Consider the following 18,302-nt stretch of genomic DNA (forward strand, 5'->3'; position numbering starts at 1 on the left):
GGGGGCACGGAGAGGGCGCGCGCGCGAGGGGGCACGGAGAGGGCGCGCGCGCGCGAGGGGGCACGGAGAGGGCGGCGCGCGCGAGGGGGGCACGGAGAGGGCGCGCGCGCGAGGGGGGCACGGAGAGGGCGCGCGCGCGAGGGGGGCACGGAGAGGGCGCGCGCGCGCGAGGGGGGCACGGAGAGGGCGCGCGCGCGAGGGGGGCACGGAGAGGGCGCGCGCGCGAGGGGGGCACGGGAGAGGGCGCGCGCGCGAGGGGGGCACGGAGAGGGCGCGCGCGCGAGGGGGGCACGGAGAGGGCGCGCGCGCGCGAGGGGGGCACGGAGAGGGCGCGCGCGCGAGGGGGGCACGGAGAGGGCGCGCGCGCGAGGGGGGCACGGAGAGGGCGCGCGCGCGAGGGGGGCACGGAGAGGGCGCGCGCGCGAGGGGGGCACGGAGAGGGGCGCGCGCGCGAGGGGGGCACGGAGAGGGCGCGCGCGCGAGGGGGGCACGGAGAGGGCGCGCGCGCGAGGGGGGCACGGAGAGGGCGCGCGCCGAGGGGGGCACGGAGAGGGCGCGCGCGCGAGGGGGGCACGGAGAGGGCGCGCGCGCGAGGGGGGCACGGAGAGGTCACGCGCGCGAGGGGGGCACGGAGAGGTCACGCGCGCGAGGGGGCACGGAGAGGGCACGCGCGCGAGGGGGGCACGGAGAGGGCACGCGCGCGAGGGGGGCACGGAGAGGGCACGCGCGCGAGGGGGGCACGGAGAGGGCACGCGCGCGAGGGGGGCACGGAGAGGGCACGCGCGCGAGGGGGGCACGGAGAGGGCACGCGCGCGAGGGGGGCACGGAGAGGGCACGGGCGCGAGGGGGGCACGCAGAGGGCACGGGCGCGAGAGGGGCACGGAGAGGGCACGGGCGCGAGAGGGGCACGCAGAGGGCACGGGCGCGAGAGGGGCACGCAGAGGGCACGCGCGCGAGAGGGGCACGCAGAGGGCACGCGCGCGAGAGGGGCACGCAGAGGGCACGCGCGCGAGAGGGGCACGCAGAGGGCACGCGCGCGAGAGGGGCACGCAGAGGGCACGCGCGCGAGAGGGGCACGCAGAGGGCACGCGCGCGAGAGGGGCACGCAGAGGGCACGCGCGCGAGAGGGGCACGCAGAGGGCACGCGCGCGAGAGGGGCACGCAGAGGGCACGCGCGCGAGAGGGGCACGCAGAGGGCACGCGCGCGAGAGGGGCACGCAGAGGGCACGCGCAAGAGAGGGGCACGCAGAGGGCACGCGCGCGAGGGGGGCACGGAGAGGGCACGCGCGCGAGGGGGGCACGGAGAGGGCACGCGCGCGAGAGGGGCACGCAGAGGGCACGCGCGCGAGAGGGGCACGCAGAGGGCACGCGCGCGAGAGGGGCACGCAGAGGGCACGCGCGCGAGAGGGGCACGCAGAGGGCACGCGCGCGAGAGGGGCACGCAGAGGGCACGCGCGCGAGAGGGGCACGCAGAGGGCACGCGCGCGAGAGGGGCACGCAGAGGGCACGCGCGCGAGAGGGGCACGCAGAGGGCACGCGCGCGAGAGGGGCACGCAGAGGGCACGCGCGCGAGAGGGGCACGCAGAGGGCACGCGCGCGAGAGGGGCACGCAGAGGGCACGCGCGCGAGAGGGGCACGCAGAGGGCACGCGCGCGAGAGGGGCACGCAGAGGGCACGCGCGCGAGAGGGGCACGCAGAGGGCACGCGCGCGAGAGGGGCACGCAGAGGGCACGCGCGCGAGAGGGGCACGCAGAGGGCACGCGCGCGAGAGGGGCACGCAGAGGGCACGCGCGCGAGAGGGGCACGGAGAGGGCACGCGCGCGAGAGGGGCACGGAGAGGGCACGCGCGCGAGAGGGGCACGGAGAGGGCACGCGCGCGAGAGGGGCACGGAGAGGGCACGCGCGCGAGAGGGGCACGGAGAGGGCACGCGCGCGAGAGGGGCACGGAGAGGGCACGCGCGCGAGAGGGGCACGGAGAGGGCACGCGCGCGAGAGGGGCACGGAGAGGGCACGCGCGCGAGAGGGGCACGGAGAGGGCACGCGCGCGAGAGGGGCACGGAGAGGGCACGCGCGCGAGAGGGGCACGGAGAGGGCACGCGCGCGAGAGGGGCACGGAGAGGGCACGCGCGCGAGGGGGGCACGGAGGGGGCACGCGCGCGAGGGGGGCACGGAGAGGGCACGCGCGCGAGAGGGGCACGGAGAGGGCACGCGCGCGAGAGGGGCACGGAGAGGGCACGCGCGCGAGAGGGGCACGGAGAGGGCACGCGCGCGAGAGGGGCACGGAGAGGGCACGCGCGCGAGAGGGGCACGGAGAGGGCACGCGCGCGAGGGGGGCACAGAGAGGGCACGCGCGCGAGAGGGGCACGGAGAGGGCACACGCGCGAGAGGGGCACGGAGAGGGCACGCGCGCGAGAGGGGCACGGAGAGGGCACACGCGTGAGCAGGGTACAGAGAGGGCCCGCGCGCTGGAGTGGTAGAGAGAGCGTGCGTGCGAGAGGGCTATGGAGAGCGTACGCGCGAGATGTGGTGATATAATCAGGGCCTTGTTTTAAGGCTGATTAAATTGGATATCCTAAATTAAAGAATTGGGCATATTAAAATCAAACAATCAAACCTCGGGCAGGCCAGTTGTACAAATGCAAAAACATGTCTGGGCCTGACCCATCAATCACCCATCAAAGGTCGTTGGACTCTACTGATACTTAGCAGGAGATCATTGCACCCCATTGAAATGCACCGGCCTATTGCTAGAGGCCCAGACTTTCTGTCACCGAGAGTTCCTGCAGTTACCTTTTCTGATAACAGGTTACATGTAAGCAACAGCATGGAGCTGGACACCTGGGGGCGGACCCTGGTGTCCTGTCAGGCAGACATCAAAAAACCCACTGGGTATTGCAACCCCCTTCTGGGATTTGATTGGCCGGAAGCCAGAGAAGTTTCTGGAAAGGCAAGCAGGCAGGGGGATTGAGGTCCACATCTCAGACACATCAGCAGTGAAGACTCAACGAGGGAGGCGACCTTGACCATTCGGAAGACTGACCAGAGTAGGAAGGAAGGAAGAAGCTGTCATCGAGACTCACCTTCATGACGACAGACCAGAGGGACTCAGAATCGGGCCTGCAGTTTAACCAAACCATCTTTGCTGGTAGTATACTTGAATCTGGGGTATCCTCTTGTTTTATGTGGGTAATTTAAGGGTTAATAGTATTATTATTAATAAACTTGTTGAACCTTTACTTGTGTTTGTCCTTTGTTCATCTTGCAAATAAGGGCACCGGGGTAAAACCTTGGAGTAAGCAAACTGGTCGAAAGTATCTGAGAATTAACAGGTACAACAGAGGGGGATATGGAGAGCGTGTGCATGCGAGAGGGGTATGAAGAGCGTGTGCGCGCGAGGGGTGTGTGGAGAGCGTGTGCACGATAGAGGGATTTGTGCATTTGTGCGCGAGAGAGGGGTGCACGTGTGTGCAAGAGAGGGTACATGTGTGCGTGAAGTGTGGGTGAGTGCATGTGAGGCAGGGTGTATGTTTGTGTGCCAGAGGAGGTGTTCATATGTTTAGATTTGACTAAAATCAACAAAGTCAACAAAATACAGTCATTCTTTGTACGATTTCACATCAGGCTAACTATACGATTGCACACTTCATACTAAAATGTTATCTGAGAAAGCCAAGACTGCACCCTTCTGTACACACAAAGCAGAGCTTTCATTTGAAATTCATTAAAGCTGAATCTTATACTTTGGAGATAAAATAAACATTCCAAATCTCAAAACACGTGATATTCTTCAAATTTAACCACAGAAATAACTGGTAGTGATAAGTAATTATTGTCCCTGATCATTTGTTTTGACAGAGTTGTACTTCTCAGTCAATGCTAATGATATATATTTATGCATCAAGATTATTTGTGGTGGTGTGGTCCCATTCACTTCAATGCATTCCCCAGATATGATTCAAATCTGTCAAGAACTATAGCAGCAGACGTTTGCCCAAAGCTTCCCCAAGGCAAGTGCATCCTACAGGAATAAATGTTCAGAAGATACCTCTACCAACGTATGCACAGAATGAGAATTCTTTTCATTATCATTGCTCTCAATTAATAGCCATCAAGAAGAAACAATGTGGAGGATTTCAACTTGAGAACGCACTGGGAGCAATTTGGGGGGTCTGGTAACGCATAGGAAGCCCAGAAATGCAGCCCGTCGGTGGCTTCTTAATATAGGCACTGGATTTACATCTGCCTTCCAGTTAGGTTGTGCAGGAGTGATGATGATGATCCACAGGTTTCAACTCCCAACACTGAGTTTGAATCATCACTGGACTCATATGGTCCAGACACCTACTCACACCTCTGGTCTGTCGTCACACCTAGGAGAGACTGGTTGGGTTTTCAACTGCTGACACGCAGACATTACAAGTGAATAACCACGGATGATGGAGACAGAGTCACCACCAGTGTGGAGGGTGTCACTGAAGGCTGCAGGAAGCCCCAACTTTGCTCAGCATAAGACGCATGCTGAACTTACTGGGCCACTGAAAACAGGGTTATCCCTGGAGCTGCAGAGAAGAACCTAAGGTGCATTGGAAGGTTTTCTGGCCACACTTTTCAGACTTGCAGAGATTAGCTGAATCTATCTAGAAAGCATAAATGACATGATGTCACAGGCATTTGTGATGATGTCTTTGTCCATGGAAGGAATGCCTACCGGCATGAAGCATCCAGTGTGGCAAACAAATAAGTGCAAGCAGGCCCTCATCAATGGCTGTCACACTATAAATGCCATCTTAAATAGAACTAAACTAGCCTTGGCCATTCATCGGCCCAGTGATCTGCAGCAAAATTGCTCTCCAGCTCACTGATGGCAAGGAAGTACAGGTGGGCCATAAGAGGGGTTATGGTAAGGGCTGGGGAGAGGGGGGGGGGGGGAGCGCAGAATGGAATGGGGACTCTGCTCAAAGCACTTCCAATTTTCACATGTTGTTTCAGCCTCAGCCAGAGTCCCACATGTTGCCTTGGGTCTCAATGACCAATTCTATCACTGCACCAGTCCACATAGAAAAGTCTGGATGGGGCTCTTATGGCCTCTAATACCCAGAGGATGGTCGCCAAGAGCTGTCTTCTTGAGAGAGGACAGCAGACTTGTGCTCCAAAGATTCACTGTCACCTGTCAAAAGAAGCAATCTGAGTCTGCAAGGTGGAAAGCTGTGCTTGCACGCCAACAAGCTGAGCTTACATGATTTCAGTCTGAGCTTCCACTTCACACCCAAGGCAATGGATGGTTTCTACTTGTGACATGATGGAATAGACACCATCTTTCATTTTTCCTTGAACTGTCAGGGGTGTGTGTATATGTGTGCATGTGTGTGTATGCATGCGCACATGTTTGAGTCACACTTAGGGTATCTCCAAAGAGTAAGGAGTATAGTTTCATATTTCATACTGCATGTCAATAAGCTTTGCCTTTCTATTTGACAAGACTGGTTTTATAATAAACTAATAAAGTTGTTGTTTATTGAAAGATGCCTGGTTAAAGTCTTTTGTTCTGGGTAACAGTAGCGAAGGTAAACAATTGGCCACTTTGGTGAATGAATTGAGTTTTTAAACCAATGATGTAACCTGTGGAGCAATGGGGCCAATCATACCCCTTTCTCCTGTTTGTAACAACACCAATATAATTAAGTCATCAGGGTTTTAGGGAAGGAAAGGTGGTCAAGGGAAAAAAAAAAAGCAAATTCCAAAAATACAAAGGTGTGTTGAGTGTCTCTTTTCAAATTGCACAGGAAACGGAATTCCACCAATACATTCATATTGCTTTAAGAATTTCCGAAATTACTGTGCCAATATTAATGGATGATCACTTAATGAGTTGCTATCACATTCCTCTGTCCACTATTTTAACCAAAGCACAACCAATATTAAAATAAATGAGACAAGAAATTCATTAAAAGAGATGAAGAATATAAATCAATGAATCCACTAACATCTGTAACAATTTCAAGGCTGCAGGGAAATTGCAGCAATTAATTAATTAATGTATTATTTATCAATAAAATATGAAGTGTAAATGAGAATTATGCATAATGCTGAATAAAAAGGTGAATAATAAGGTATTTGACGACAGTGATGAAGAAGCTGACGGTTTGTTGCAAAAACTCATCTGGCTCTCTAATGTCCTTGAGGGGGAGGAAATCTGGTATCCTTTCCATTTTGGCATGTATGTAACTCCAGATTCATTCAGACCCAGACTCTACTCTAATTTGGTTGACTCACATCCCTCTTAAATGGTCTGGCAAGCCATTCCATTAGAGCTAAACAGGTGGCTCATCACCACCACTTAATTTTTAAAAATTTATTCTGCCATAGGATGTGGGGACCACTGGCAAGGCAATGCTAGTCATGATGTGGAGATGCCGGCGTTGGACTGGGGTAAACACAGTAAGAAGTTTAACAACACCAGGTTAAAGTCCAACAGGTTTATTTGGTAGCAAAAGCCACACAAGCTTTCGAGGCTCTGAGCCCCTTCTTCAGACTCTACTGAGAATTCTTCAGGTGAGTGGGAATTCCCACTCACCTGAAGAAGGGGCTCAGAGCCTCGAAAGCTTGTGTGGCTTTTGCTACCAAATAAACCTGTTGGACTTTAACCTGGTGTTGTTAAACTTCTTACTAAGGCAATGCTACCCATTGCTAGTTGCCCTTGAACTGAATGGCTTGCTTGGAAAAGTCAACCACATTCCAATGGGTCTGGAATCACATGTAGGTCAGACTAGGATGGCAGATGTTCATCCCGAAAGGATTAGTGGCTTTTATGACGATTGGCAATGGTTTCTGAGATTGCTAGACATTATTGCAGAGATCAGCTTTCAATTCCAGATTTTATTATTACATTTCATCAACTACCATGATGAGATTTGAACCTGTGACCCGAGTTTGGGCCTCTGGATTACTGGTCCAGTAATACTACCACTATACCACCGTCTCCCCTCATCAGTGACCAAACAATTACCAGGACCAATAAATAATTAGAGAGAACTTTGTACTATAGAGAATGCACTGGGGTCAAATTTCATGCCCAGGTCAGCTTACTCACTCCAAGTGGAGATTCTCCCAAACTGATGAACAATACTTTGCACTCAAGTCAGGTTTTTGTGGCCTTGCTTGTCCCGAAACCATAAAATCCCACCAGAGGGTCAATGGACTTTCCATGGTGCAACCCTGGCCCTCTCTGATTCCTGTGGTGGGCAGGATGGCAAAATTCCAGCCTCTTTGCTCAATGTTATCAATTAGCATTCCCAGATCATGTGGCACAGTTTTTTCAGAGAATAAAATTGCTTCTACATTTCTCAGACTACGCATCTTAGCCTAAACTTAAATCTTAAGAGTACCTGTCACTTCTGTAATGTGACATAAGAACATAAGAACTACGAGCAGGAGTAGGCCATTTGGCCCCTCGAGCCTGCTCCGCCATTCAATAAGATCATGGCTGATCTTTTCATGGATTCAACTCCACTTACCCGCCCACTCACCATAACCCTCAAATCCTTTACTGTTCAAAAATGTATCTATCCTTGCCTTAAAAATATTCAATGAGGTAGCCTCAACTGTTTCACTGGGCAGGGAATTCCACAGATTCACAACCCTTGGGGTGAAGAAGTTCCTCCTCAATTCAGTCCTAAATCTGCTCCCTCTTGTTTTGCGGCTATGCCCCCTAGTTCTAGTTTCACCTGCCAGTGGAAACAACTTCCCTGCTTCTATCTTATCTATTCCCTTCATAATCTTATATGGTTCTATAAGAGCTACCCTCATTCTTCTGAATTCCAATGAGTATAGTCCCAGTCTACGCTCATAAGCCAACCTTCTCAACTCCGGAATCAACCTAGTGAATCTTCTCTGCACCCCCTCTAGTGCCATAAGACCATAAAACCAAGGAGCAGAATTAGGCCACTCGGCCTATTGAGTCTGCTCCGCCATTCAATCATGGCTGATATTTTTCTCAGCAGATCCTTTCTCAAGTAAGGAGACCAAAACTGTAAAATGTGAAATATTTATTTCCAACACCAACATTTTCCTTTGGGTGTTCTGGTTTCCTCCCACAGTTCAAAGATGTGCAGATTAGGTGGATTGGACCTGCTAAATCCGCTGGGTTATGGGGATAGGGTGGGGGGCCTGGGGGTGGCCTGGTTAAGATGTTCTGTCAGACAGAGTGTAGAATCGATGGCCGAATAGCCTCCTTCTGAACTGTAAGAACTTTATGGTTTTATGGTCTAGTTCCTCATAAGATTGTCAGTCAATTGTGCAAACAACTGGTGAATCCACTTCTTGATCAAGAAATGTCTAGTCACTGCCACGTAACCTTTAACATCCACAGCACTATCAGTAAGAGGAATCAGCTATGACTGGCTGAACAGCTTCACTCACATTACTCAAACAGCAGACTTGTTGGAAAGTGAAACAGCTCCCTGAGCTTGGTGACCCTGTTTAACTTTTCTCTCGATGAGGATCTTGGCTTCTACTGTTCCTCAATTTTGTCCTATATTCCAGCTTCAATTACTTGAGGGCTGGATGCTTGGGCAAGAACTTGAAACCATCATCCAATCGGAAATGAAGCTAAATCGAAAGTTAGCTTTGTCTGGAGGGACTGGAAAGGCGAGCAAAAGTCACCGCGGTAGTGGATCCTCCTCCTCTCTAAAGGCGTTGTCACAGGATGGAGGCAGCAGGTAAATCTCTGTTCCTGTGTGAACTGCACAGTAAACAGGCTAAATAAATGAGAGTCTGTATCTGCCCTCTCCTTGGGAATCAGGCTCTTCCACAGACACTGTGCCCTGGCACAGGGCTCTGACCAATATGGATGGGGGGGGGGGCTGCACCAGAGCAGTGAACGGGGCATCCAATCAGAGGCTGATTACACTGCAGCAGTAAATGCACAGCGACATCAAACCCTGACTGGCGAGTCTGAAAGAGCAGGAAAACTGGTGACGAATGGTTAACTTGAGACACACACAAGACCATGATGAGAAGAGAGGGAGAGGCTGCTGAGGCTTGTAAATCAAGCCAGGAGGAGCCGAGCAGGTGAACTGGTTTGTGCCGACCCAGGCCAGCAACAGGCACACGAGGCACGATCGCCCAATCAAGTCACGAAGTCAGGCACCGAGAAGGTTTGTGCCAGGCAGCGGCACTAGCAGACTCAGCGCGCGAGGCACAGCTGCCCAATCAAGCCATGAGGTCAGGCACCAAGCAAGCGATGTGAGCAGGTTTGTGCCAGGCACCGGATCTATTGGACCCAGTCAGCAACAGTGAAGCGTGACCACCGAATCAAGCCATGAGGAACCAACGAGTAGAGCAGTGGATCCAGGCCAGCAACAAGTGCGTGGCAATAGCCACAGTGAGTGAGGCAGGCTGCCTTAAAAGATCCCAGGTGAGCTTGGTGAGTGAGATTGTGAGAATGGTCAATATAGACCATCTTTACTGTCGAGAGATAAGCTTGGATTTCAATTCAGCAATTATTCACACAAGTGTGTTCATACAATTTGTGCATTTTTGTGGCTTCTGCCTTCATGTTCAGTGGGGTGAGGTTGCGTAGGGTCAGGAGAGGCATGAGAATTTAGCCCTACTCATCGTCAGCCATTAATCGTTAGCTGTCAGTGCACGACTCCGGTTTGCACTGAGTAATCATTTAGTGCTAATCTAAAAGGGAGAGAATAAATTTGCAATCATCGCATTGGAGAATTTTTTTTCTGCTTTAAACATTAGCCCTGATTTTCTGGCCAGTTTGCCATTGCTAACCGTTTATTCCACTTACACTTGCTCACAAGCTTTGTATTGGATTTTGCGAGGCAAATTGGTTATTAAAAATCAAAAGCAGATGGTGTCCTCCACAGAGCACCTGGATCCTCTGTGAATAGAACAAGCAATGGCCTGACTCCTTCAGCATTCAGCCTGAAAAATCCCCACTCAGACCAGCAGTCTAAACCAGGAAATGTAAGTTAGCATATTCAATATTAATTATGTAGAGAGAGAGAAAGAAAGATGGATTTAAGGAATCTCAAAGATTTATCTTAAATCTCCAAAATAATTGATCAGACATTGACTGCAAGATGTCAAGGTCAGAGAGGCGAGGGTGGATAGGTCAGATGGAGCTAGGGTCGTTCTTACAGACAGAATAGAGATGTTCAGAAGAACGATCCCCTAATCTATCTTCGGTCTCCCTGATGCAGAGTAAACCACATTGTGAGCAGTAAGCACTGTATACTGGGTAGGGAGAAGTACAAGTAAATCCCTCACTCACCCAGAGGTGTTTAAGGCCCTGAAAGATGGAATGGCGGGGGGGCGAAAGGAAAGGCGGAATGGCGGGGGGGGGGGGTGGCAAAAGGAAAGGCGGAATGGCGGGGGGACAACAGGAAAGGGGGCGAAAGGACAGGAATTGCGTCACCTGCAATTAAATAGGAAAGGAATAGATGTTTGAGGTGATAGAGCAGTGGACCAGGGTGTTGTGGTGGGAATGGTCACTTCAGGATGTTGGAAAGAAATGGAGGGAAAGATGTGTTTGATGGTGGAATTGCAGTAAATGTAAGGGAAATGACTGAGAAGAATTATCTATCAAATACAGAGACTTATGGGGTGGAAGATGGTAATAAGTAGATTCCCTGTAATGCTTCTGGGAGGGAATTTTAAATATTTTTTGCCAAGCAATGGATGCGTCAATTACCATGGAGTTGTCTCAGGAAACAAATCCTTTTGAGGCAATCAAATTTCTGCTCAAATCACATTATTAGAAAACAACTTCTATCAGTATTGTGTTTTGGAAAAAAAAATCCCAAACTGTGGCCTTGGCTCTGAGGAGCTGAGAGTAAATCTGAGGGGATCTCAGAGAGAGCAGCTTAGATTGGGTCTCATTCAGAACTGCTCTGCAGGGTCTCATGAGAGTGTTTGGAGAAAAATGATTTAGACAATGGTCTGAAGGTTTCCATTCGTTCAGTCAGTCTTGGGGATCTTATTGAGAAAGCAGGTTTAAGAATACCTCACAGTTGTTTGTTGTGTCCAATGATTCCGATTCATTTGTCCAGGTGGAATTTGCATTGAAGTCCCGAGCAAGAGGGTTTTTCCAGATCAGCCTTATTGATGGGAGTTGCACCTTGGGTGGGCTGAATAGATCAGCATGGAGTGGCAGGTGGGGAGCATTGCTAACTTTATCTATCATTTTGTGGGTTCACCCACTAAGTGAATGTATGAGGAAAGTATAGTGTGTTTTCAGAAATTACTGATTGGACAACGTCAGCATGGGTTTATGAAAGGCAAATCATGTTTAACAAATCTATCGGAGCTTTTTGAGGATGTAACTCAAAGGATAAGGGATAACCAGCAGATGGACTGTCAAAAGGCTTTTGATAAGGACGTCTTAAGAGGTTAGTGGGCAAAATTAAAACACATGGGATAGGAGGGAATGAATTGGCATGGATCAAGTATTGGTTGACAGACAGGAAACAGATAATGGGAATAAATGGGTCTTTTTTCCATTCTGGCGGGCAGAGAGTAGTGGGATATTGCATGGATCAGTGCTTGGATCCCCAGCTGTGCACAAGGAAATCAGTGAACCAATTGGGTTTTTAATGACCATCTGAAAGCTTCAGTCACTTTTATTTATAATTACATTTTACTTCTAGGCTATTTTAAAAACTGAATTCAAATCTCTAACTGACATAGCTAGGTTTAAACTCTCATTCTGTCGAGACCTCAAGATTACTAGTCCAGAAACATAAGCACTACGCAACAATATCTCCAATATTTATCCATTGTGTTAGCAGAACAAAGTCCTGTGTCCAATGGTCTCCACACAACACTAGACACGTGGCGTTGTTCTGCTAGAATTATAACTATACATGATTTTAGCTGTAGGTTTATGCACATTACCAAAAAAAAAAATAACCTGAAGTGTTACAGAAATTCCACTATATTTATGTATTTTTTAAACAGCCATATTAACTAGGGAATTATTTTAAAGTATTGCTTTGTGATTTGTCAAGTCAGAGTAACCAAATTTGTGGTACCTCATTAATAAATGATGCCAATTCTTCAGATCATTTGATGCCACCAGGTATTTTATAGAGCTCATGTTGGGTCATAATTTGATATTTATGAACAATAAAACAAGAATTAAGTTACATTATACAACGGTACACACAGCAATCCGTATGCCCTCATACTAATTTAGTGATTTAAATTCTAATACCATACTCTACAAATACTGCTGAAATTGTCTGTCATCACCTTTCTCAGTCATTAAACAGAAGTTCCATAGCAGTGCGTCCCAGCAAAGTTACATTAACAACACAGCTGAACACTTAGTGGGACCAGTTTGTACTCTGTCCACTCACAGGGAACACAAAAAGTCACAGTACAAATTAATCACTGGGTTTGGCACAAATTTATAAATAAAAGAAAACTGATGGAATAAAACTGGTCTTTCATAATTCCTCAATGCGCAGCATTTTTTATTGCCCACTTGGCACTTCATTCATCTCATGGTCTACATACCAAATGTTTTACAGGTCTACAGAATAAAATGAAAATCCCATTATTGTAAAGTCCCAAGTTTAAAGAGTAGGTGAGAGTGCTTGTAATATTAACTCTTTCAATTTATGGATAGGAGAATCCATTATTGCACTTTTGATTTGAGCAGATATTAAAGGTCTATTACGGTACCTTTCTGAAAAATCACTTACCTGTATTTTGATGGGCCAACTAAAATTGCTAACATATACGTAGAATGTGATATTCGGATTGTTGCGAAAATTAAACTTTTCATATGAAAAGCCATCTCTGTACTCTTTAATGTTCATCTTTGAGATAATAGGTACTTCTTCTCCAGATATTGTTCCAGCTGCAAAGTGAGGAATGTGAGTTTTAATAACCAGGAAGACAATGCACCAAATGCTTAATGGAGCATATACAGCATGGTTAAACAGGAGTTTACAACAGTAAATTTACCTCGTTAACATTATCAATCAATAGAGCAAAATTCACGAAAAGTGACCTTCCAGTTCAATTACGTCAATATCCTGAAAACTTTATCCTTTGCATGAACTTTTCTTTAACCGTGCAATCGCTGTATAAGCCCTAATTGTGTATGGTGCGTGTGTGCGTGTGTGTGTGTGTGTGTGTGTGTGTGTGTGTGGGGTGCGTGTCTGCTGGGGTATTTTAGAAGGGGAAGATTGTTACACTTCCAAATTAGAAATCGAGTGTTAACCAGTTCTTGTAACTTGTTTCAAAAATAACTTCTGTTTTATAATAAATCAATTATTCTGAGTTTGTTGGGAGAAGCTTAGTTAAAGTCTGTTTTATTCTTGTTCTAGCAGTAGCAAATGGACAATTTTGGTGAGTGAATTAAACATTTACACTAATGGTATGACGTGTGGAGCAAGAGAAACTGCACACTCCTCCCATCCTGGTCATAACAGTGTAGGGGAGAAGAAATTACTTCAAAAACAAAATTGAACCAGTTTTGAATAAATGTTGAAACTAAGTTGAAATCTCTACAATAAGAAACTTATTAGGGAAAACAAAATCATTTGTCAACTGAAGACATCACAGAGCTTTCTTTTTCTCATCTCTCTCTTCAATTCAATTGCAGGTGCCAACTGAGCTTCACAAGTTAGAATCAACCAATTATGAAACAGAGAAAATTTAACTTTTTTTCCACCAAGAAGAACTCATCATCAAAAAAATCTGTGAACTACAAATTGCAACCTCATGACTCCTGAAAGTGCAGGACTCCGAGAGGGGTGATGCCTGAGTGATTTCTTGCCAGAAATTGATTTACCCTAGCTGCTAAGAGGATAAACAAAATGATACATTAACACTGAATATACCAGAATTGTCATGAATGGAAGCTGATATGAAGCAGAAGTTTACCTGTTTCAACATATAAATAGCTAGAGGGGCAGAAATAACTCTCGTTTTTCTTGCCATCTTGTTATAACATTGAAATATGGAAATACTGTACCTCGGGTATAACAGAGGCACAGCATTCTGTACAGGTTGAGCAGGTTAACATTCTATATCACAGCTATTTCTGAATTCCCTGCAGCTTGATCTAATAAAAACAGAAACTTGCTATAAAAGGGAGCAGAACGTGCCACTTCTACTAGTCAGAGCGAGAAGCAGGCTACAAGGTAAGTGGTACTAACCAAAAAGAATGGAGTACTGTTGTATAAAATGATTGCATTTTGTGAGCAACTGGGACCTATAACTGCAGCTGTCGTCTTTGTGCTGTTACTGTTCAGTTAGATTTCGGTTCCAGCTTTTCACTGATTGCCAAATTATTTCAATAAATTAATTAATTCAATTATCTCAAAAAACAGTTTCCACACTCGTGTTTGCCTTGACTCTTCAGAATGGAATTCCAACAGCAGAAAGTAAACCCTAGGTTTGCTTTTTTTTAAAAAAAAATTGCTTGCAAGGATGCAAGACAAAAAGTAATTAACTCTGTGAAGTTATGAAGCACATCGTTCAAGGGTTTAATTGCCTTACACCACAGAAGAAGTTGCATAAAAAGCATGCTATCCATATGTCAACATACCACAATTTTAAAGACCCTGGCCCTGATTAAAAGCACCCATAAACACTGCTAAATTATAAATCCATCTTTAAAAATCTATATTTTTTTGCTGGTCCACACATGAAATATGGATTCATTGTAAATTATCAGGTAACTTCTGCCTTTGAACATTAAGTAAATGCCTGACCAGAAAGAAATTATGCATGAACATTAATTAATTAAAGCTGTTGGATGGAAGGTATCTTAACTTGAATTATATTAATTCATAATGCTCTCACTTCAGAAATGTTAATGCTGTCCCATTTGGAAAACAATTTAAACTGAAATGAAATGCAAAGCAATGCAGTTAATTGAATTATGTACCTGGACTCTATAAGTCAATCAATAATTGAAAAATGTAGTCAATCTTTTTAAATATACCTTAAATCCTCAAGTGCGTAGAGTTTTGTCTGCATTGAAACACCTATCCTTCACAAAACAACTGCAAAAATTGTGTTTATATAATTTCTAATTTTAAATTTGATAAAGCAAAATCAAAGAAATGCACAAAACTAAAGCTGATTTTAATTTCAAATATTCTGCAAATATTAAATTCCCCTGGAATATCTGTCATGAAACTAAGTTGCAGCAGATTTCAAGGAAATGTGTGCACGACTTGCAGTTTTACACTAAAATGTCACGACGCATTCATTTCCTTGATCATTTGACCACTTCCGAGTTACAGCTGCTAAGCCCCCATTTAAATAATTTGTTTGTGTTGCTATGTGCTGGTGTTTATATCCCAGCACAAACTAATGAGATTCCTGGCAAATTTTGAGTTAAGTTGCCTTAATTGAGGTCAATGTTTTTAAAGTTTATTTATTAGCGTCACAAGCAGGCTTACATTAACACTGCAGTGAAGTTACTGTGGAAATCCCCTAGTCGCCACACTCCAGCGCCAGTTCGGGTACACTGAAGGAGAATTTAACATGGCCAATGCACCTAACCAGCATGTCTTTCGGACTGTGGGAGAAAACCTGAGCATCCAGAGGAAATCCAACAGACACGGGGAGAAAATACAGATTCCGCACTGACAGTGACCCAAGCTGCAACGTAAAGATCACTACAAGGCAGATCAAGGAAATTCCAATCCACTGGAGGAAGGGTTAACTCAATGGATAATGGTCTCCAAGGATGTGGCATTGCAACATATAGATCAAAAGAGCATCCAGTTTAATCACTGATCGATACAAGTCAAACTTACAATAAGGGCCCTCACATTTTTTGTTTCAGGCGATAGTGGGACAAGATAGAAGGGGGGAGGAGAAAGAGGGAAAAAAAATCAACTAGGATTCCTACTCTTGATTTGCTGTTGTGCATGTAAATATCAGGTGAAAACAGGATCATACTTAGACGTGATGTGTTCTGCACAGCACCCCCTTATGCCAACAATATTAGTAAGGCTTAGAAATGACCAATCATCCCGGGATAAAGTTTATCCTATTGACCCAATCGCTCCTATGAAACCACACTTCAAAGCATACTGTTTTTCCTTTCCAACAGATGCAATTTTAGTGTCATTTCCAAATGGTTAAATCTTTCCAGAGTTCATTTTAATAACAGAACTTCCAGCTTTTTCACAGGTATTTTGCGCTGGGGTAAAATATATACAAATTAGTTTGACTGTTCCTGTGATAGAATCATACAATCCATGCAGTGCAGGAGGCCACCATGCGCCCCATCAATCCTGCACCAATAACAATCTCACCCTGGCCCTATTCCCGTAACCCCACGTATTTATTTTGCTCGTTCCCCTAACACTAAGGGGCAATTTTGCACGGCCAATCAACCTAACCAACAAATCTTTGGAGTGGGTTATATCAATTGATAGCTACTTTGGATAATGCCACTTGGGCAAAAATATTTAAGCTCTTATGCATTGGGAGCAGGAGGTAAAAAAGGGTCAAGTCTCATCGCCTTGATAACATTCCAGGAGAACCAAGATAGATCACTGATACAGGTCAAACTAAAATTAATACTCTATTAAACCTCATCTGCCCATTAGAATGCAACCACAGAAAAAAAACAAAAAACATGTGGTTAGACAGGGCAAACAATGAAAGGTGGCAAAACAAAAGGATTGTGCACAAGTCAATCATGCATTAGATAAACACATTGAATTTTATGCACAGTTGAAGTGAATATGGGCTCGTCTTAATTTTCTGTACACAGAACCCTGCTAGATTGAACAATGCAATTTAACACAAGCTATATAGCTGACACATTTAAACAGAACATACAACAATTTGGAGCAGATAATCAAAGGTAACCTAATTTAGAGTTTCACTATTTGGGAAGGTTAAGCTTAAAATACTAAACCCAGAGGAACCTGGATCTTGATGTCAGTTCATATTGTACCATGGAAACAATAGATTCAGATTTTAAGACCCTCTGGGCATCTGACAAAGACTAATTGAGTGGCTTTGCAAAGATCAGTACAAAGTTTTGTTCTGGTACATCAGAAAAACAATTCTTTAAAAGAGCAATGCTTTGGGAGAAAAATGGTTTTGTGGGTTTGACTATATGTTCTATTATATTTCAGATATTATTGATCCTGCTGAACAAATTGAAATTGTTCAGTTCAAACTGCTTTAAAAAAATTTCTTACCTGTTGATCCTATGGACCAAGTGACGTTCAAATTGAAATTATTTGACGCATTGATGGACAAGTCAAGATCTTTATTTGTCTGCACAAAGAAGCACAAGTTATTTAGTGAAATAATTAATACTAACAGAGGAAATGTCAATTCTGAAATAAAATGTGTATACCAGAGGAGAATTTTTTTATACTGCATAAATATATAATGCAAAAAGTTCGGTAATTTCTCCAGGAACAAAAATAAATCCGTAAGTATTATTTATGCTATGCATCAATTTTTACCTGAAGCAACAATTGTAATTGGTAAATTCTATTGAAAAGCATTATCTTTTTTAATATGACACCTATAACAAACTTAGAAGTATATAGTCAGTTGAAGATTCACTTCTAAATTTAGCAGTAGTCCTTTACGAACTAATTTTTTTTATGGCTTGTGGCACATGTTGATCATAAGCCAAAATTATTCAGAAGCAGCAACATTCTCCATATTTGAAATGAAAGAAAAACAGCATAGATGATAAATTTAAATACTTAACATTTTACAAATATGACAACCTTGCTTTTATAACAAAAAGGGCCACTTGCTCACCTAACAGCATTAGATGTGCACCAGCCCCAGAAAATCATTAGCTGCTCACATAGTATTGGGGCATTCACCTCTACCACAAAGACCCCATAACTTTTATCATATCTTGAATGTGAGAGGCTCTGAAGGAGAGCAGTTTTTGGGGGGAGAAGGGGGGAGAGAAATTCAAATGGTAGAGAACTGTCATTTTCTCATTCTCTTTAACCTAATGCAAAGAGGTATCAACGATCGGAAAACTGAGAACAGTTCAATAGCATATTTTGACAGTTGAATAATGTACTGACTACAGTCACTGAAGATGGAATTAAATGAAAAAAACTGTAACTAGAACTATCAGCTATTATCATAAATGTTAGAAATTTCCCAAGGTTGGGAAATTGTGTACACAATTTATTTGTGTTAGGGGCTTTTAGTTAACATTTAGTTAACATCTTCAAACATTTTGAACTATAAAGTAAAATAAAATCATAAAAAACCCAAAATCAGTGAAAATAAAATTGGAAGATGAATAGAAATAGAAAATG

The 18,302-nt window shown here is 45.9% G+C and overlaps 1 protein-coding gene across 1 annotated transcript in view; it reads right to left on the reverse strand.

Moving 5' to 3' along the window:
- Positions 1-18,302, reverse strand: part of atrnl1b (attractin-like 1b) — an 887,738-nt gene that overhangs the window by 472,397 nt on the left and 397,039 nt on the right. Inside the window, exons 23-24 of the mRNA XM_078223252.1 lie at positions 17,202-17,280; positions 12,720-12,877 (exon numbers count right to left, since the gene is read on the reverse strand). Of these exons, the coding sequence (XP_078079378.1) occupies positions 12,720-12,877; positions 17,202-17,280 (237 nt within the window). The remainder of the gene's footprint in view (positions 1-12,719; positions 12,878-17,201; positions 17,281-18,302) is intronic.

The sequence above is a fragment of the Mustelus asterias genome, chromosome 11 (genome assembly GCF_964213995.1).
Source record: "Mustelus asterias chromosome 11, sMusAst1.hap1.1, whole genome shotgun sequence".
NCBI lineage: Eukaryota > Metazoa > Chordata > Chondrichthyes > Carcharhiniformes > Triakidae > Mustelus > Mustelus asterias.